The 20,887-nt window shown below is 42.4% G+C and overlaps 2 protein-coding genes across 6 annotated transcripts in view; one reads left to right on the top strand and one right to left on the bottom strand.

Annotated features, from left to right (window-relative positions):
- The window catches only part of nsun6 (NOP2/Sun RNA methyltransferase 6), a 12,249-nt gene extending 5,635 nt beyond the window's left edge, over nucleotides 1-6,614 (top strand). Inside the window, exons 5-12 of one of the 2 annotated variants that reach the window (XM_050056718.1) lie at nucleotides 519-625; nucleotides 729-882; nucleotides 2,057-2,138; nucleotides 2,256-2,375; nucleotides 2,560-2,704; nucleotides 2,800-2,945; nucleotides 5,430-5,555; nucleotides 5,641-6,614. In XM_050056718.1, the coding sequence (XP_049912675.1) occupies nucleotides 519-625; nucleotides 729-882; nucleotides 2,057-2,138; nucleotides 2,256-2,375; nucleotides 2,560-2,704; nucleotides 2,800-2,945; nucleotides 5,430-5,555; nucleotides 5,641-5,823 (1,063 nt within the window). In that variant the 3' untranslated portion in view covers nucleotides 5,824-6,614. The remainder of the gene's footprint in view (nucleotides 1-518; nucleotides 626-728; nucleotides 883-2,056; nucleotides 2,139-2,255; nucleotides 2,376-2,559; nucleotides 2,705-2,799; nucleotides 2,946-5,429; nucleotides 5,556-5,640) is intronic. The other variant, XM_050056719.1, reaches the window with a different exon arrangement.
- A 382-nt stretch (nucleotides 6,615-6,996) lies between these two features.
- cacnb2a (calcium channel, voltage-dependent, beta 2a) overlaps nucleotides 6,997-20,887 on the bottom strand; it is a 97,937-nt gene continuing 84,046 nt past the window's right edge. For all 4 annotated transcript variants that reach the window (XM_050057104.1, XM_050057106.1, XM_050057105.1 and 1 more), the window contains 5 exons: nucleotides 20,395-20,504; nucleotides 16,740-16,891; nucleotides 14,587-14,682; nucleotides 13,908-14,084; nucleotides 6,997-11,651 (listed from right to left, as the gene is read on the bottom strand). In XM_050057104.1, coding sequence (XP_049913061.1) covers nucleotides 10,887-11,651; nucleotides 13,908-14,084; nucleotides 14,587-14,682; nucleotides 16,740-16,891; nucleotides 20,395-20,504 — 1,300 coding nt within the window. In that variant the 3' untranslated portion in view covers nucleotides 6,997-10,886. The remainder of the gene's footprint in view (nucleotides 11,652-13,907; nucleotides 14,085-14,586; nucleotides 14,683-16,739; nucleotides 16,892-20,394; nucleotides 20,505-20,887) is intronic.

Here is a 20,887-nt window from a genome sequence, read left to right as displayed (position 1 = left end):
CAGTCTCTGCAGTAGAATTTGATGGTCAATTGTGTCAAACGCCGCACTAAGATCTAATAAAACAAGTACAGAGACAAGTCCTTTGTCTGAAGCAATCAGAAGGTCATTTGTAATTTTAATTTAATAATAATAATAATACCATAATAAAATTGTTAAAAGCTAAACTAAAAACTGGATAAAGTAGATTAAAAGAACAAAATAAAAAGATATATAAGAGGGCTAAAACAATTGCAATAATAAAATAACAGATAAAACAAAATAGAATAAAAATGTAAAACATGTATAAGTTCAATGAAAAAGGTGATAAAATTATGCAAATAATGTGTATAAACCATTCCTAATCAAAAGCCCTGCTGAATAGGCAGGTTTTATGTTTATATTTAGAGATCTCAATACTTCCAGCAGCTCTCAGGAAGTTGAGATATGCTGTATCTCCTGAGTATCTAGGCTCTGCTACAGTCAAGGACATCCAATGTGTTTATAAAAGTGTGACCTCCCTCTGTCTCATGTCTTCTCAGACCTGCGCAGCAGCTCAGCTCAGAGGTGGTGGTTGGAGCTCAGTGTGGCAGTGCCGTACTGAGAGGTGCTCATGTCTTTGTCCCAGGGATCCTCGGCAGCCCCAAGTGTGAGTGACACAAAGACAGATGCTGTTACAGTCGATTAAAATACAAATTTAGTTTGTTGGTCGTGGTTATCTAACATGACTTTGTGTCTTTATTTGTGCTCAGACATGAAGGCAGGAGATGTGGTGTCTGTCGTCTCTGACCTGGAGGGTCGGTGCACCCGAGGATCCTCAGACTTTCAGGGAAAGAAAGTGTTTGTGGGCAATGGAGTCGCTCAGATAGACCGCTCTGACATCTTCTGCACAGATAAACCTGCCAAGTAAGTGGAGTTTTTTATTATTATAATGATGTGTGGACAAGACTGACACAGCATCCTGATGTTAAAGGAATACTTCCCCCACAAAATGATCATGAGTACATGAATTACTCATCACGTGGTACATTGAATTATTGAAGAAAACTTTGTCTTCTTGCATGTCTCTACAGTGAATTTCTACACTATATAGAAATGTCTGTTTACGAACTCAGTAGTATAATCTGTGTCATTTTGGCTCAAAACTTAGCATTCAAAACACTTTTGCATAAACCATCTCATGTACAGACAGGTAGCGCACCTCTGCAACTCAAGGAAATGCACAAGCAGAGTTCAAACACACACACACTGGCCCGGACATGCAGCCCGTATGAAAGTGATATAAAATAGAAGAAGAAGATATACTTTATTAACCCCTGAGGGGAAATTCATTATTTGAATACACACACATGCACAAACAGGACCTATACATGCAGTAAATGGAGAGATGTAAGGCCAGGTGGCTCCAACATCTTTGATAGGTACCCTGAGCAGTTGGGAGTACAGTGCTTTAGTCAGGAACACCTGGCACTTCTCCAGCTGCCAGTCCATGCCCCATACTTGACCCGTATGGGGACTTGAACTGGTGACCCTCCAGTTCCCAACCTAAGTCTTTATGGTCTGAACTACAGCTGCCCTGATTGGTATTGGATTGTAAGATTTTAGTAAAAATGCTTGTGTTTGGGAGGTGCTGAGCATTCGATGGATAAATGAGACTTGGATTACACTGCAAGAGTTGTGTGAGAGTTTGTAAACAGATGCTCTGATATAGTTTTTCTCTTGTTAAATGAGGCCCCCTTTTACCCCAGTTTATCAAGAATTTTCTTAGTTTTTGGATTCTTCGTTCACCGTGGAGGCATGTGAGAAATTCAGCGTAATACAAGATGAGTGATAAACAAATGGTCATTTTGTGGATGAAGTATTCCTTTAAGTAGTTATTAGCTTCAGTGTAATATGAGAAGGATAATGTGAAAGTGATGTGACACAAAACAGGTGCTCTTGATGCAGAGATAGGTCGTCACTGTCCACAAAACAAGACAATGGTCTATCACTCACATCTCCCCCTGGGTCAAATTGGTGATTGTCTGGCCTAAAATGAAAAGAAAAACATGTATTCAGTCCTTGTCGTCTGTTATTCTAGAGGAATAGGTGTTCAGATGGTGGAGCCACTTTACCACAGTCCTTCCTTCGACGGTGTTCTACCCGACCTGGTGTTCCTGCAGGTATTTATATTATCAGAATGTATAACAAAGCGATTATGTGTATTGTTCCCTCTATTGCTGCACTGGTTCAGTTTGTGTTTAGCCACTTTACATTTGTTGTCTTGTCGTGTTGTACAGAACCTTCCCTCTGTGGTTGTGGGACACGTTCTCGGGCCTCGTCCTGGAGAACGGATCCTGGATATGTGTGCTGCGCCCGGAGGGAAGACCTGCCACATTGCTGCGCTCATGGGGGATCAGGTACAAGTTGTACAGTCAGCTGCAGATGTTTGCTGCAGAATCCAGTCATAAAGAACACATCTCATATATCAGGCTGTATCAGCAGTGGTTCCTAAAATGGAGTATTTTTTACATAGTTGTATTGAAGTAAAGGATCTGAATACTGTATAGCTGATGCTTTTTGTGCCTTGTCTGTCTCACGCAGGGTGAGGTCGTTGCTCTGGACAAGATCAGAAGTAAGATCGATAAAATTCGTCAAAACGCCCAAATGTTGCAGTTACGTTCCATCAAAGTTTACTGCTTTGACAGCGCTAAAGCTGTGAGCAGTGACTCGGGACAGGACCCTCAAGGTACAGAATGACAGCAGGGTCACATAAATATACATATATATGATGCCAGGACTCTGTGTATATGTGAAGCACTTGTATTTCTGAACGTATCGCAGGACCTCCCTTCCCTCCTGAAAGCTTTGACCGGGTTCTGCTGGACGCCCCCTGTAGTGGACTCGGACAGAGACCCAACATGTCCTGCACCTGGAGCCTGAAGGAGATCTGCTCCTACCAGCCACTGCAGCGCAAGTTATTCCACGCAGTAGGTTTTACCACACAGATTAAAGCACTTAACACGTTTCTTTCCCTCACATCACAGTGACAGTAGCTTATGTTGACCAGTAGATGGCAGCATTGTGTAAATGTGACACTGCTGTGTGATTAAACAGCTTGAATTCACATATTAAAGGGAGAATACACCTCAGAATATTAAAGGAAGTTTTTTCTCATCTTTTCCTTGTAAATTTGATCATCAAGAGACTTTTTAAAACTCAATCCACTGATGCTGTACAATAGAAACTTTTCTATGCTTCTACACTGACCTTGGTGTTAAAAAAACTTGCATATCGTGTCCACAGTAGCTGGTTAGTTTTGCAAAACAGCTCCAGAAAGTATTTCTACTTCTACCTTCAGCAGTAGTCACACTGTTTTTTCATTACTTGTTATACAAATATGCATAAATGTAAGCTAAAGCCAAATCTGTTTTAGAGTCAGTGACATACAGAGCTCCATCAGTGTCCACCAGCATTTCCTCAAAGTTATTCAGCATCTAGACTGAAGAAAGACTCATTTTTGGCAGATATCTGTCGCCTTTATAAAGCACATACTAACAGAAGTAAAAGGTCCAATCTGTAGGATTTAGTGGCATCTAGTGGTGAGGCTGCAGAACTCAAAACGTCTATGTGCCGTACAGTGACTGATGCAAACACAGGCATGGCCCTGTCTGAAGCCGGTGTTTGGTTTGTCTGTTTTGGGCTACTGTAGAGCAGCATGGTGGCCTTTATGGATCAGGACTCGCTTCCTATGTACATATATACAGCTCATTGTAAGGTAACAAAAACAGGTGGTGGTGATTATACACTAATAAAGACATAATTAAGAATATTTCACACCATTTCTGCCAGTAGTTACCCCTAGATCCTACAAACGGGACCTTTAAACCTGCAATGGACTTTTTGGCCACTTGGGGTCAGCAGAAATAATTTGTTATCAAAATATTGACACATCATCAATATTAAAGTTGATATGGAAAACTTGTTAGTCAAGAGTTTCACATTTACACGTCCAGCAGTTAGGGAAAAACATTCAGTATCATTTGTTTGGACTCCGGTTTTTGAGCACTTGGTTAATTTAAGTCCAACAGTCAACCCTCCTTTAGCTCTTTTTAGAACTCCACTATGTTAATTAGCTAGTCTCTTACTGTGATGGTATACAGTTAAAGTTTGCTGCTGAGTAGGTATCACACACTGGCTTTATAAAGGTTCAGTGTGTAAGATTCAGGGGTATTTGTGGTGTCTAGTGGTGATCTGAAGATTGCAACCAGCTAAAAACTTCTGCCAGCCAGAATTTCTTCAGTGTTAATTGTTCAGGAAGTTTTTATCAGGAGCCGAATTATCCACACAGGTCTCTTCTTCTCCAAAACAAACAGACCAGGTAATTAGAATTGCTAAAAATACTGAATCAAACAGTTTCATGTTACAAATCAATGCATCTCGGACGCTATTCGGCATCTTGAGACTCACCCACAACATGCTATTGTGTGCTCACCCCTTTTCTCTCATAAGTTAATGTTTGCTCACCTTTGTCTGATCCAGACGTTCAGGAGGTTTTTACCATAACCTGTATTATCCACAGAGGTCTGTTCCTATCCAAAACAAACAGACCTGGTAAAACACAGAATAATGTAGTTTCACTTTATAAATCCATGTATTTCTGACGCAGTCTGCCATGTCGCTGGGGGCGGCTAGTCCAACACATGCTAATGTGTGGTCACCTTTTTTCTTAGATAATGTAAGATCCAAACATTCAAAAGGTTTTCATCAGAAGCTGAACTATACCCAAAGGTCTCTCCCTTAAAAACAAAACAAATGGACCAGGTGATTGAAACCGGTAAAAACACTGAGTAAAGCAGTTTCACGTTACAGATCAGTGTAACTCCGGTGCTGCAAATTGCATTTGGGCTTCTTACTTCTTACTCGTTTGTCCATTCTGGGCTACTGTAGAAACATGGTGATCTCTATAAATGGAGACCCACCCTATGTATATATAAACGGCTCATTCTAAGGTGAGAAGAACATAACAATTCTTATTTTCAGGTGATTATACACTAAAGAAAATATACTAATTTCTGCCAATATATTCCCCTAAATCCTACACACTGGACCTTTAAGGGGGATTTAGTGGCATCTAGTGGTGAAAAGTGCACATTGCAACCAGCTGAAATTTCTCCTGGTTAGAATTCCTTCATGTTCATTGTTCAGGAGGTTTTTACCAGGAGCTGAGTTATCTACAGAGGTCTCTTCCTCTCCAAAACAAACAGACCATGTGATGTAAACCAGTAAAAACACTGAATAAAGCAATTTTGTGTTAAAAAAAAACAAACACTTTTTCCAGCACTGGTCATTGTGAGGGGCTGCCAACTATGATGGACGAGGCCAAAATGTGAATGGCCCTATCTAGAGCCAGTGTTTGGTTTTTCTGTTATTAATTACAGCTGATTTAATAAAAGGGTTTTTGTTTGTTGCAGGCAGTGCGGTTGCTGAAGAAAGGCGGGGTTCTTGTTTACAGCACCTGCACAGTGACTCTAGCAGAGAATGAGGAGCAGGTATCCTGGGCCCTCAGCACCTTCCCCTGCCTCACACTTCAGCCTCAGGTATGACACCTCAGCCTCGTGGACAGACTCACAAATATGTATTGAGATGTTTGGAAACCTCACCACATCACGCTCTCGTTTCCAGGAGCCTCACATCGGCGCAGAAGGCATGCTGGGAGCTGGCCTGTTACCTGAGCAGCTGCGACTCCTCCAGAGGTTCAGTCCCGAGCTGAGCTGGGACCAGACAGAGACTCCAGCAGCCGCCCTCCCCCGCAGAGCCGACGGGGACACTATCGGCTTCTTTATTGCCAAGTTCCTGAAAAACTGACCAGAGGGCATGTTTTCTCTTACGGCACCATGAGCTCTCACACGAGAACGCAGACGGGAACAATAGTGTTTATATTACCACACTGTGTGTGCTTTGACGGGGCAGTGTTGACAAAGACGCTCACTGCGCTGTTTACAGCATCTGCCTCTTAACAGCTGCTCTCAGAAACTGCGGGCCATATAGGGATAAGCTTTATAAACACCCAGGGCAGGAGAGAGGAGAGTGCACGGGAAAGAGAGGGAGGGAGAGAGGGAGGGAGGGAAGGGGGGAGGGGGAGAAAGGGAGGCACGTGGGGATGGAGACTGAATGAGTATTGGCAAATGCAGCAGTGCTTGCATCGCCATAACAACAGTGACGACACAGCTGCCATGGTGACAGTGGATTCGCTGGATCTCAGAGATCAGGAAGTAGCGTGCAGAAAGAGGTCATGAGAGGTATTAACAATTTAGTGTCTTTTAGTGGTGGCGGAGACAAGTGGGACCTCTAATTAAGACTTGTCCAGCCTGTGTGAGAGACATGATGCTGCGTGGAGCTCATCCAACAGGAGGAAATTACAGTTTTCCAAAATAAAAGTTCCTTTAAAATAAGATTCTTCTCTCTTCATGATTGTTAAATATTAAACAAGTCATCTGATTACACTCATGAGACGTTGGTTTGAATACAAATTACAATACTTATATAAAATAATGGTCGTCCATTAAAGCTGCTGAATTTATAGACTTGTGCCGACGGCGCACAAACATCTGTCCCATTCTCCCATCATGCAGCATTTTGAGGACCTTCACAATGACCTCAGCTCAATCCCTCTTCACCATTAGACTCTTCTTAGTCCCTCCACCCACACATCTGTCTGGAAACGCACACCACCTCCCTGCATCTGTGCATTTCACCGTATGCAAACCGCCCATTATAATGGCCGCTCTTTTCTGAGATCAGATCTCTGCGAACGCTTGTTTTTCTATTTTGGGGGCGTCTGTGTGTGGAGAAGCTATTTTAGATGCATCCCCTCAGTATTGTCATTCATGTCGATGTTGTCATGACGACTCAGGAGGCAGCCCGATGAGTCTACCTCAATTTTTCAGCAGAGTTTCAGACTATTTATAGGCACCGCTCTCCTCCTCTGTCTGGGTCCCCTGACAAAGCACACATCAAATCCTTCTCCCCCCTCGTCAGTCCTTTGTTTCCAACTTTATTCTTTATATTTATGCATTATGTACATACACATGTACACTGTTAGAAAATCTCTAGTGCTACCAACGTAGCATAGAAATGGAGGAGATCCTGTAATTACAATTGTCAGGCAAAATCAAAGGGAGTGAAGGGACGGGGTGGGTTTGTAAACAGAGGGGCAGCTCAATTCAGATCTCAGTATCATTAATTAACACATGAAAAGTTGACTCTTAAAATAGATCCTGTTGGTCAGGGGAGTGATGGTAAAAGACAAAACTATCTTTGTCTGGTAAACATTTGAATTCTGTAGTGAGGAACCTACTGAGTGAAGAAGAAATCCTAAAATGAACATTCTTAACGTGGGAATTAAACAACATTCGTTAGAAAAAAAGGGGTCAGACTTAATAGAAAGATGAACCTGGATGGAGTTTTGGTAGTAGACCTATCAGTTAGGTTGCAATGTCTTATCAAATTTCACTTTAAACCAACGTGAATCAGAAAAAAGTGCAGAATAAAGGGTGTATCAATGTTATAAAATGTTTCTGGACCCATACAAAGAGAACAGTACTGCATGTAAGAGAGGAAGTTGTCATAGAACTCGTTCGTCTTGGAAAGCAAGACTAAGGTGCACCTTAAGGGAGGCTTAAATATGTCTGAACCAAATTTTTAAAACCATGGACGCAGAATTTTAAAAAGGAACTAAGCAGTAAATGATGAACATAAAATTGGGGGAGTGGTCTGACACTTAGGGAAATATGCTCATTAGCCTTCTTGCACACAGTTTGATGGGAAGATAGACACCATTTTTACCATTGTGTTTGGTAAATATGCAGCTAGCGTTAGCAGCTGGATAGCTTACAGTACATTAGCTGAAGTTAAAGGGATAGTTTGGATCTTTTGAAGTGGGGTTGCATAAGGCACTCATCCACAGTCAAGGTATCACCTATGATAGATGTCAGTCGGCACACCCGCAGTTTGAAGAAGGAGATAACAGTACCAACATGAAAGCTAAGCAACTGCTTTACGTTGCCGTCAGACAGCAATTTCCGAAGGGGAACTGAAGCCGTTCTATCCCTCTCTTGAAAGCCAGACTCCAATGAGATTAATAATACTTTATCACAGCTGAACACAGGAGCTGCTGGTCTACCGCTGCTTCAATCAATGAGTTTGTGGCAGACACAATAACACAAACAAACTAGTAGTAGACCAACAACTCGTGTGTTAAGTGAGCTTCAATTACTGTTCTTCTCAATGGAGTCTAGTGGCTTTGACGAGAGCGCAGATAAGGAACTGAAGCTGTTCAGGCTTCCACTGTTGGGAAGGTTACAATTGAAATGTAATTTGTTACAGAGTACTAGTTACTTTGTTGAGAATCGAATAAGTAATCTAACTATTTACCCTATTTTACCAATGATATACTCTACATATAAACCTTTTACCAAAAAGAATATGCTGTTTTCAAATATTAACCCTTTGTAATTACCAACATTTTGATTAGTAACTGTAATTTAATACCTTTTTATTCAGTAACTATTACTGATTATAACTACATTCATTTTGTAGTTTAGCATGCACTGGGGCAGTTTGCAGCCAAGTGTGAAGCGGGCGGGATGAGAGTCAGCACCTCCAAATCTGAGGCCATGGTTCTCTGCTGGAATATGGTGGATTGCCTTCTCTGGGTTGGGAGAGAGTTGCTGCCTCAAGCAAGGGCGTTCAAGTATCTCGGGGTCTTGTTCACGAGTGAGGGTAGAATGGAGCGTGAGATGGATCAGCGGTTTGGCGCAACGTCTGCAGCGATGCAAGCACTATGCCGGACCGTCGTAATGAAGAGGGAGCCGAAATGCAAACCTTTTGATTTAGTGGTCCATCTACGTCTCAACCCTCACCTATGGTCATGAGCTCTGGGTGGTGACCGAAAGAATGAGATTGCAGATACAAGCGGCCGGAAAAAGTTTCCTTCGTAGGGTGGCTGGGCTCAGCATTAGAGATAGGGTAAGGAGCTTGGACAACCGTAGGGAGCTCGGAGTAGAGCCGCTACTTCTTCGCGTCAAAAGAGGTCAGTTGAGGTGGTTTAGGCATCTGTCCAGGATGCTTCCAGGGTGCCTCCCAACTGGTAGGAGGCCGCGGGGCAGACCCAGAATATTACATATCTCATCTGGCCTGGGAACGCCTCGGAATCCTCCAGGAGGAGCTGGAAAGCGTTGCTAGAGCAAGGGATGTCTGGAATACTTAGCTCAGCCTGCTGCCCACGCGACTCTTTGGATATGCAGTTGAAAATGGATGGATGGAATTCCATTACCTTGAACTAGTAAGGGCTACCTGACAGGTAAAGCAGTAAAAATATTCTCAATATAGCGTACACTTTTTTTTAGGTGGACTTTTTTAAGTTGTCTAAAATAGATTTTGCTGCTGCCCCCTTCCACAGCATTGCTTAGCTTCCATCTTGGACTCCAGCCTGCTTCTCCAAACTGGAGGTGTGCCGACTGACATCTACTATGGGTTAAACACTGTCTATGGATGAGTACCTCATACAGCTCCACTTCAAAAGATCCTTACAATCCCTTTAAGCCCTGCCGTAAAACCAAAACTTGTGTTTAGACTTAATTTTTTGTACAGACAAAACACGAGTTATAAAGTGTTTTACTTCAGACTAGCTGTTTCTCCTTGTTTCCAGCTAAGCTAAGCTAACAGGTTGCTAGCTGTAGCTTCATATTCACAAAACATACAGTATACAATAAGTATTGATCATCTCATCTAGACTGAGTTGTAAGTTTATCAGGTAGCTAAAACTAATGCAGTCTAATACTGTTGTCCTGTTTCTATTATTTAGACTAGTGGTTCCCAGCTGGTCCAGCCTCGGGGTCCAGATTTCTCCTTAGTTACATGTACAAGGTCCACACAGTTTAATACATTCAGTGTCATACTTGCATTTGGCCTTGTCGTCAAGCTGTCTCTGTCAAGTAGCTGTCTATTAGTCACTTACTCTACAACAGGAAACAGCACTTCAAAATAAAAGCCCTGGGCTGGAAATTCACTGTACTTCATTCACTGTACTACATAAAGTGTGTTTTTTTACACAGTTGACACATTCGTGATTCACTTGCGGTCCATTCACAATGGACCCGCGACCCACCAGTTGGGAACCACTGATTTAGACCACCCTCACTGATATAGGGTGGACAAAATAATGGAAACGCCTGCCAGTAAAACCATACATTATATAATCCAACAGATTGCAGTTTGCAAAATGATCCTAAAATTCAATTTCAAGAAAAGCTGAACATTGTGACCTTCATGAAGTCAGGATTTACTGCAGGACTGTTTTCTTAGATTGCATTTGTTTTAGCTAGGTGTACCTAATAATCTGGCAACTGAGTGTAACTCTCAGTAAGAAAGCGAATGAGCTTAATTTCCCAAATGCCAAACTCTTGTTTTAAACAAAAGACCTCTGCAAATACAGCATCAAACTAACTTGGTTAGTCAACCGTTGCAGTCAACCCTAGCAGTAGTCTGAAGGAACAAATTATTCAAGTGGTAGCAAGCAAAACAAATTAATAAAAATAAAAATGCTAATCACAGAAAGCACAGCTCAGTACAGAAAATAATTCTGCTTTTGTGTCATGCTTTATCAAACACAGGTTTAAAATATGCATATTTGAGAATATTCATGCATATCCACACATAAACAACGTCTATGCATAGATACACACATACATATATTTATATATTTATATTTGTATCTATGTAATCAAAATCCTGCCATTGAAAAAGATGCAACAGCATTTACAAAGGAAGTGTACATAAATAGGATGCTGTGGTTTCAGGGTATAGCAGCACGATGGGAGAACAGAATGGTTACGAGTCCAGATGAGCTTCAGGAGGGATTTGGTCTGTCACTGGTGGATGTAGGAGTCTCTGGCCCATTCCCCTGCGTCACCCCTCTTTTTGGGAGCCACCTCCCCCTCTCGGTCCCTGTCTCTGTCCCGGTCATAGTAGTGGTGGTGGTGGTCACGTGCTGGCCGGTGGTGGTGCGAGCGCTGTTTGTTCCGTTCATTATGGTCCTGTTCGCGCTCCTTTGAACGGTGGTGTCCTGTGCTGTGGCCAGCCTCGTCCGCCCCACCGCGGTGATGGTGGTGGTGGTGATGGTGGTTGTGGTCCCGGTGGGGCAGTGGCTCGTAACGCTGTTGCTGCTGGGGGTGCCCCTCCCCCAGATCCTCCTCTTCTTCCTCCTCCTCCTCCTCCTCCTCCTCTTCCTCCTCCTCCTCCTCTTCCTGGTGGAGGAGCTGTGTGCGTGGCTCGATATAAGCAGAGTCCTTGCTCTCTCGGCTCTCTCTGCTCTCGGGGGTCTCCGAGTCCAAAGTCTCCTGCCGGGAGAGGCCCCGGGTTCGGTTGGTGTGGTGGTGGTGGTGGTGATGGTGGTTGTGGTGCTCAGTCCTGGTGGAAGACGAACGGTGGTGGATGTGCTGGGCTCTCCTAGAGGACTCTGTCCTCAGAGGCCTCTCCTCCTCATTGCCCTCCCCCTCAGCCTCTGCATCGGCATCAGCCTGGTCCTGGCTCTGGTGGTGGTGGTGGTGATGGTGATGATGGTGCTGGTGATCCTCTCTGGAGCCCTTTCTCTCCACTAATGCTTTGTCTCCTTTCTGCTCGGCACTGCTGCCCTGAGGTCACAAACACATGTCAGTCAGTCAGGTGACAGAAAACAAGAAACTGCACTGCAAACACACAAACACGACTCATGCAGATTAAAATTCACTTCACCCTCGTTGCTTCTGGTGCATCATGTGTTTAAATATACACACACTGGAACACACACTCTGCTTGAATATTCATCAACCATCCACTGAAGGTTAATGAATCCTGGAGGAGGCGGACTTTACAGAAAACTTCAAGGTGTTTGTATTTTCAGTCTGCAGGACCACGGCAGCCTCTGTATCTAAAACACCATTATCTGAGGGCCTCTCCACACTCACCACACTAAATCACGTCACAAGTCTCACTCCTGCTCCTCATCAATATCAGGCATCTCCTCATTTTCAGTCTTACATTTCCCATTGAGATGGCAGTGGATGGAGAGAGGGGCAGAGGTTAAGGGATTATGCAGCATTTATACACTAGCTGAAAAAGGAGCAATAGTTATGTTACACCACACAAAATCATACCATGACAATGACAATCTAATCTGCTTAAAAAAAATAGTAAGACATATAAATTAATTGCATTTGAAATCAAAGGTTTCATTGAATCACAATGTCGACCCACTTCCTGTCTACCTCTCCTCTAAACTGCCAGCCCACGACACACTTAGGGCCAGGACACATGCTGCATTTTTTACTGCCTGGAAAGGCCGACTGTAACAACTTTCAAGGGCACGGAGGCAGGTTGAGCCTAACAATGTAAAGTGACCGTGACCTGCACTATCATAGCCCGACCTGTCAGAAATCTGGAGTTCAGAGCTGAACTTCTTCCAGGTGATGCTATGGGTAGCCCTGCACTAATATGATCAACTTCTCCTTCATATTTACCACAGACTGATATCTATGGGAGAAAAGGAAAGATATCTGCTGGCTGTGGTTGCTTGTTTCTCATCACAAGGCATGCGGTGCTTGTTGCTGCATTCCAAAAGTTGAACACTGTTTATCTCAGAGAGCAGCCGGAAAAATAGTCTCTTGGGACATTTGTGTGCTGCAAAGGCCTCACTCTTGCTTCTGAGCATGCCACGCTTGTGTCTACATCGACAACAATGGACTTCAGAGCGCAAAAACGTGGCATGTGTACTAGGGGTGGGGTAAAAAATCGATACAGCATAGTATCGCAATATTTTGCATGGCAATATTGTATCGAAACATGGACGCCAGGTATCAATCTTTTATTATGTACATCATTAATTTCCGCAAATACACATTTTAATGCAACTTTTGGTACTAGAATAATAAAATCAATTGCTTTTTTAGTCCACTAGTTGGTGCTGATGTTTTTTTTCCTGGTGAGGTCAGCAGAAGACTCAGTCAACAGCATTTGGCAGAAAGTTCATCAAAACGAAGATGAAGGCACTGGACAAAGAAATCGGAAACGGGCCGTCTGTGTTTAAATCAAACGTCTGGACTTATTTTGGATTTTTAACATGGAAGGAACGGAGGACTTGATAGGTGCGATTTGCAAGCATATGAGAATAAATACTCTGGGATTGATAAAGTTCATGACCTACGCCATGTGCAAAGATCTGCGTCCATACAGCGCCGTTGAAAACGAAGGCTTTTGCTACATGCTAAAATCACTTCGTTGGCATGTGACTCCGCCCTGAAGTTTTTGACCGACACAGCCTTACCCAAGCTCTACAGAGAAGTGAAGCATAAAGCTGAGGAGTCTTTGAGTACAGCAGGAAGGGTGGCATTAACTTGTGACACCTGGACTTTAAGGTCAGTGGATTCATATGTGACTATAATGGCACATTTTCTCACAGAGAACTGGCTACTGGTGTGTCTCACGTTCTCCAGACTAGAGCCGCACACTCAGCATACGTACTTGTGGCAGACTTTTATCCTAATTCTGCTGTGAAGCGGTTTTCAACATGTATAAGAGCAATGTCTATCCCAGAATTCATCCCAGTTTCCTGCACAGTCCAGTTGTAGCAGTAATGAGTCTTTAAACTGGTTTGAGCACTGATAATTATAGACAGACAGAACAGATGGACGTTAAAGTTTATGATATGTTACATTCATTATGGATATTATTATTCCTGTCAAAACACTACAACAGAGAATCATTCTGTAAAACTGTATGTTTGCTCCAACTTATTGTCTATTATGTTGAAACCTCATTTACTGCAGGTTTTCTTCTTCTCTCCCTTTCTATCCCTCTAGCATTGCCTCTATCACTTCCTATCCCCGCCCTCTCTGTGGCCTCAGCTCTTGTACCTGCACGGCGGAAACCGGGGCCGGGCTGGAGGGCAGGGTGGCTGTGGGCAGCTTCGTTAGCAGTGGGTTGGGGGGGCTGGTGGGGTGAGTGCTTTTCCAGTAGGCCTCCAGGTAATCAGCCATATGCTCACATGCATCCTCCAGCTGGTTCTCATCGAGGATGATGTCGAACATTTCCTGAGGAAGGCGAGACGGGTGCAGACAGAGTTGAATATGAAGGAGAGGAGACATGTGGAGGTTGAGTAAACAAGATGTTAGACTGTAAGTCCAAGACTTTTCTTATCTGTAAAGAAATCATCCTGATGTTTATATATACTGTCAGAGCTCTGTTACCCACTGAATTAAACACTAAATAGCATTAGGCCTTAATGCTGAGAAAATCTTAAAAAGTAATTCCCTGAAGATATGGACTGCTATTTGAATTAAATTAAGCCTGCACTTTCACAAGCCTGGGGTGCTTGCTTCATTTTCTAAAATAATAACTAAGCAGATTATAGAAGAGCAGAAATAGAATTGGCACGAATTATAACGCTCCCAAAAAAATTCTGACTTCAGACATGCATGAAACTGAAACCCAGAGCCAAAACCATCTCCAAAAGACAAAACTCTAGGTTGTTTCAGACACTGTATTCAAGTCAATGGTAATTTGGGCAAATCTGAGCCCACTGCAGAGACTTACAGGAGGGCACTGAGCCAGCTTGTCAGCTGCCACCATCTGGACATTGAGGTGTTTGGCCTGAGACTTGCCTCTGGACTTGATGAGCCTCTGCAGCACCTGAGGGCAAATAAGGCAGCAAGGTCATGTTGGTTTTATTTTGACAAAACTGAGTTTAGGCTTCACGTGGGAAATATTATAATGTACAAACTACATCAAGTAGTGTGCTCAAAGAAGAACTGAGGTTCTTGTACTTTACTTGAGTATTTGTTATTTCTGCTACTTTATATTTCTACCCCACCACATTTAGGAGGTAAATATTGTACTCTGTAATCCACAAAAAACATATGATTAATTTATAAAACACAAGGCATTGTTAATCCAGTTTCCTATGGTGTTGTCTCGTGACTCCTAACACGAAAGCACTGTCTAGTTAGGAGCTATTGTCACATTTCAAACATGTATGAGTCGTCAGCGGTTCCATCAAAGAGACATTTCCTCTATAAACTTCTCACATTTGATTAACCGTTTGAGGCCCAAAGAGTAGCATTATCATACATTATACAAACAGTTAGTTCTGACCAGACAGTTTGATCAGACAGGAGGCACTCCATGAGTGAGGTTGTCACAATGCTTGTAATTTGTTCACAACTTAAGTTTCACGCGCTATCAATCTATCAAGTCATCAAATAAAAAAGAACAGTGCTTCATTGCCAGGTCACTAGCGGTGCTCTGTAGGCCAGTGTTAGCAACCCCTGTTCCTACCCGAGAGGATTAGAAGAGCGGTAACAAGTGCAGAAACTTAGCTGCTGCGGGGTGGGGGGTGGTCATCGTCATCAAAAGTGATTCATGAAGCCAAACTTCATTTTTCGCTTTTTGCAACCCCATTAATCATTTCAGGATCCCTCAAATTCATCTTGTGACCCTTTGAAGGGGATGCAACCTCCAGGTTAGGAACTGCCAGACTAAATTAACTGTTAGGTAAATTAATTAGGTCCTTACTGTATCTAAGGCAGTTAACCCAGCTCAGTCTCAGCCTGCTACAGTATTAAAATGCAGCTGATGCCTTCATGCTTTAGTAAAAGAGTAATCCACAAATTTAACATGTCACTCCTGTAGTGTTGTCAGACATCACTGTTTCCCCATACACTGATTTATTGGTGGCGGCCCACCACAATATCGACATTGGCCGCCACGCATTAATTTTCTATCTATCTTTTATTTTTTTACTATGTAAAATCCAATAGCCGATCAAATAAAAGCTGGACTCTTGCTCTGATGTCTGCAGTCACTCCGCAGCCTCACTCCGTGTCCCGCCCACAGCAACATTTATTGGTTACATATCATGAGTAATAGCCTATCAACACTGAACGCTGCTGTGCCACAGACAGCAAAGACAAACAGACCTGAGCTGCTGTGCCCTCGTAAGTGAGCAAAGCTGTGTGTCGAATGTGAGGCAGCAGATATGATCGAAGTTGTGAGAAACATCAACATCCTAGAAGCAGCAAAAACTCCTGGTGTTTCTCATGGTAATGTTTTGCTGTTAGCAGGCTAATAGTAATATCTGCATGTAATTGCAGTTGTGTGAGTGTGAGAACTGCAAGGAGAAGAAGGAGTGAGGCTGGATGCAAAAGATGTAGTCCATGTCCAGATTATCATAGTTTATAAGTGATCAAAATGCAGCGAGGTGACGTACAGACATTTCCTATAACTGCTAATAGTTCTTATTAAGTATAGCATTTACTTGTAATGGAGTATTTTTACGGTACGGAAATGACTAGAGTATTTTTTCCACCACTTTTGATACAACTTGTAAAAGCAGTTTAAGTTTAGCTGTATATGATGTGGCAGCAGACGTAACTGAGACGACAGCTGGTAGAGAGAGTTTTATTTTATCCCACTGCGACTGTGACTCACACTGATGCCACTTTAATTTTAAGCTTGTATCTCATCCCTCCTTAGCTATGCCTCTTCTCATTCTTTATGTTACCCAAATGTCTGTTTTTTTTTATTGATCACTGAATCATGAGCTGTTTTTACTCATGCTGAAGGTCAAAGTGATGAATCAGTTCCGTCACACACGCTGTATACACGCTGTATTTAAAAGTCACAGCTAGGGTTCCTGTTATTACACACACACTGACTGGCTCTGTGACTGGATCAGACGTTTGACTCACCTTGGGAGAGGTGATCTTGACGTAGACAATGATGGGGGCGAGGGAAGTCTTTCCGAGCTGTGACGGGTGGTTGATGGTGTCGGCGTCCAGAACAACCAGCTGTAACGTGCGGGCCAGTTCGAAAATCCGCTCAATCTCACTCTGGACTTCAGCTGAAGAAGAAAAGGAGAGGAGGAAAGTTCAACTTATCATGTTCTGTTACCTCTAACAAATACCGACTGGTACATCACACAACCCCACTCCAACAGATGACGACGTGACTGCAAAAACTATCCTACAAATATCAGAGCAGGGCACGGTGCCCAATCAGAGAAGAATCATGGCCAGGCTTCATGACTTCCAGTCACGACAAAGTCTGAAGTAAACTGATAACGTGAAAACATTCCAGCCCAACTGCTCATTCAGACCGCGAATGAGTCACCAACTCTTGTTTCACTAAATCTCGCTTAAGTGTGCCAGAGGGGTGAAACAGTTTCACTTGTTTCCGATGCAGAATTTTCCTGAAATCATTTATTGTATCTTGACGCAAGGAAGGCTTCACTCACATCAAACAAATGTTGCTTAAGAGTCAAGAAAATTCATGAAAATGTTCAAATCTTGATCAAATCTAGGCAGATTTCTTTTGGAGAAAGTGAAGATTTCCGACTCTATAGAGCACGAAATGGCCTGTTAAAATGGATATATATTTTCTTTTAGATTAAGAAACTGATTAATTAAATAACGCATGTCACTGGATACTTCGTCCCCCAAATGACCACTTGTATATCAGTTACTCACCATGTGCTACGTTGAAATAAACAACACTAAGTTTTTCTTGTTTGCCTCCGGTGAGCAAAGAATCCAAAAACTGAGAAAATTCTTGATGAACTGAAGTTTAACAACAGCAAAACTATATCAAAACATCTGTTTACAAACTGTCACACAACTCATGCAGTATGACCAAGACTTACTGATCCGGTCTGATGCTTAGCACTTACCAAACTGACAGCCCTTTGTGACGAGGAACTGAATTAAAAGTGAAACTTATCAATGCTCCTTTCAAAGCCTGGCTCCACTGACAAAAACAGTCATTTCACCTCACTGAACACGGGAATTTTCTTAACAAATTTAATGTAACAAGGGGTGAGTAACTGATATACGATAGGTCATTTGGGGATTGAAGTATTCCTTTAAATCTAAGAGTTTTGGGTGAAATACAGAGGAAGTTTTTGCTCTTAATGAGTCTCTATTCTAATGTATCATTAAAATGACAGTAGAGGTATTCAAGTTTCATGTTCCTTTATTTATGTATACAGTGGGGCAAAAAAGTATTTAGTCAGCCACTGATTTTGCAAGTTCTCCTACTTAGAAAGATGAGAGAGGTCTGTAATTTTCATCAGAGGTACACTTCAACTATGAGAGACAAAATGAGAAAAAAAATCCAGGAAATCACATTGTATGATTTTTAAAGAATTTATTTGTAAATTATGGTGGAAAATAAGTATTTGGTCACCCACAAAAGTTCAACTCAATACTTTGTAACATAACCTTTGTTGGCAATGACAGAGGTCAAACGTTTCCTGTAAGTCTTCACCAGGTTTGCACACACTGTAGCTGGTATTTTGGCCCATTCCTCCATGCAGATCTCCTCTAGAGCAGTGATGTTTTGGGGCAGTCGCTGGGCAACACAGACTTTCAACTCCCTCCACAAATTTTCTATGGGGTTGAGGTCTGGAGACTGGCTAGGCCACTCCAGGACCTTGAAATGCTTTTTGCGGAGCCACTCCTTCGTTGCCCGAGCGGTGTGTTTGGGATCATTGTCATGCTGGAAGACCCAGCCACGTTCCATCTTCAATGCTCTCACTGATGGAAGGAGGTTTTGGCTTAAAATCTCACGATACATGGCCCCGTTCATTCTTCCCTTAACACGGATCAGTCGTCCTGTCCCCTTTGCAGAAAAACAGCCCCAAAGCATGATGTTTCCACCCCCATGCTTCACAGTAGGTATGGTGTTCTTGGGATGCAACTCAGCATTCTTCTTCCTCCAAACACGACGAGTTGAGTTTTTACCAAAAAGTTCTATTTTGGTTTCATCTGACCACATGATATTCTCCCAATCCTCTTCTGGATCATCCATGTGCTCTCTGGCAAACTTCAGACGGGCCTGGATATGTACTGGCTTAAGCAGGGGGACACGCCTGGCGCTGCAGGATTTGAGTCCCTCTCGGCGTAGTGTGTTACTGATGGTAGCCTTTGTTACTTTGGTCCCAGCTCTCTGCAGGTCATTCATCAGGTCCCCCCGTGTAGTTCTGGGATTTTTGCTCACCGTTCTCATGATCATTTTGACCCCATGGGATGAGATCTTGCGTGGGGCCCCAGATCGAGGGAGATTATCAATGGTCTTGTATGTCTTCCATTTTCTTACAATTGCTCCCACAGTTGATTTATTCACACCAACCTGCTTGCCTATTGTAGATTCACTCTTCCCAGCCTGGTGCAGGTCTACAATTTTATTCCTGGTGTCCTTCGACAGCTCTTTGGTCTTGGCCATGGTTGAGTTTGGAGTCTGACTGTTTGAGGCTGTGGACAGGTGTCTTTTATACAGATAACGAGTTCAAACAGGTGCCATTAATACAGGTAACGAGTGGAGGACAGAAGAGCTTCTTAAAGAAGAAGTTACAGGTCTGTGAGAGCCAGAAATCTTGCTTGTTTGTGGGTGACCAAATACTTATTTTCCACCATAATTTACAAATAAATTCTTTAAAAATCCTACAATGTGATTTCCTGGATTTTTTTTTTCATTTTGTCTCTCATAGTTGAAGTGTACCTCTGATGAAAATTACAGACCTCTCTCATCTTTCTAAGTAGGAGAACTTGCACAATCAGTGGCTGACTAAATACTTTTTTGCCCCACTGTAATTGTTGACTGTAAAGCTTCACCTTTAATCTTGTTATAGGTATTGATTCACTTTTTAAAAATTTATTTTATTTTTTTATTTATGTGGATTTTGTTTTTATCATTATCATTTTCGTCATTACTATTATTATTATTATTTTTGCATTTTCTACTGCATGTTCTAATCAGGGAGAGTTCTTGTATGTATGCATAACTTGTTAAGTGCATGAAATCAATAAACATATGTTAAAAAAAACAGATGAGGTGGAGGAACTGTTGCCTTAAAGCTCCCTACAGTTTTTATCTGGGACAGCAGCACACCACTGAAAAAGACGGGTCAAATCATCAAGTTGTAGTGTGGCGGCTTTGGGTTAAAATGAAAAAATCAAAGATAATACACGTCTTTCTTTCAGCTTTTCCTGGGACTTTTTACTCTGCCGCAGCCGCTAACTGATGCTTTTGTTGATACATAGCAAAGATTGTCCTCTCAGTTTGACTCAGGAATCTGTTTTATTCTAATCACATCTGAACCCAGATCAACCTCAGTCAAATCAGAGCGGCTCTTGAACTTGTTATCTCGCATTTATGCTCTATCTTTCATTCCCAACAAAAGAAAACTGGCCAAGGCCTCTCCGGGCCGTCGGGAGTTATCATTACCATTGTCAAGAGTTCCTTTAATCGTTTCCTTCCTTTTCCACATAAGCTGGTCTCCTTGAAAACATTATAAATCAAAACACCAGATGTTCCCAGGCATTGCAGGGATTTCTGGAACAAACGTACCCAAGTTTGAGCGTGTGTTGGAGCGTTCGATGATGGCATGCTTGCTGGGATTGTTCAGGACTGAGCGTTTGGCAAGAGAGATGTCCGCCGTGACACGAGTGATTGATATTCTGAAACAAGGCACAAGAAAAAAATTTTTTTGACCAGATATTATGAATTTTATTTGACATGAGAAAGAAAGACAAACACTTGTCTTGTCGGTGTGTTAAAACCAAAAATAGGGAAGCAAACAGCTGCCAAAAATCAGAGTCAGATGAAAGAGAGTAGAGTCTGAGAGTAAAAACAGAAAGAAAACAGTCGTAGATTTGTTGAAGCAACATTATGCAACTTTTCGGGAATGTTGAGTCACATTCCCAGGTCGTCAAATACCAACTTTTTGGGTTGATGCTTCAAACAATAACTAAAAGCTGGATATTGTTACTTTAAAAATCATGTCAGCACACAATATCAGTGGGGATACTTAGTCTTTAAACAGGGGTAACTAAGTTAGCTT

Source organism: Epinephelus moara, chromosome 11 (genome assembly GCF_006386435.1).
Source record: "Epinephelus moara isolate mb chromosome 11, YSFRI_EMoa_1.0, whole genome shotgun sequence".
Lineage (NCBI taxonomy): Eukaryota > Metazoa > Chordata > Actinopteri > Perciformes > Serranidae > Epinephelus > Epinephelus moara.
This window is presented reverse-complemented; position numbering and strand designations above follow the sequence as displayed.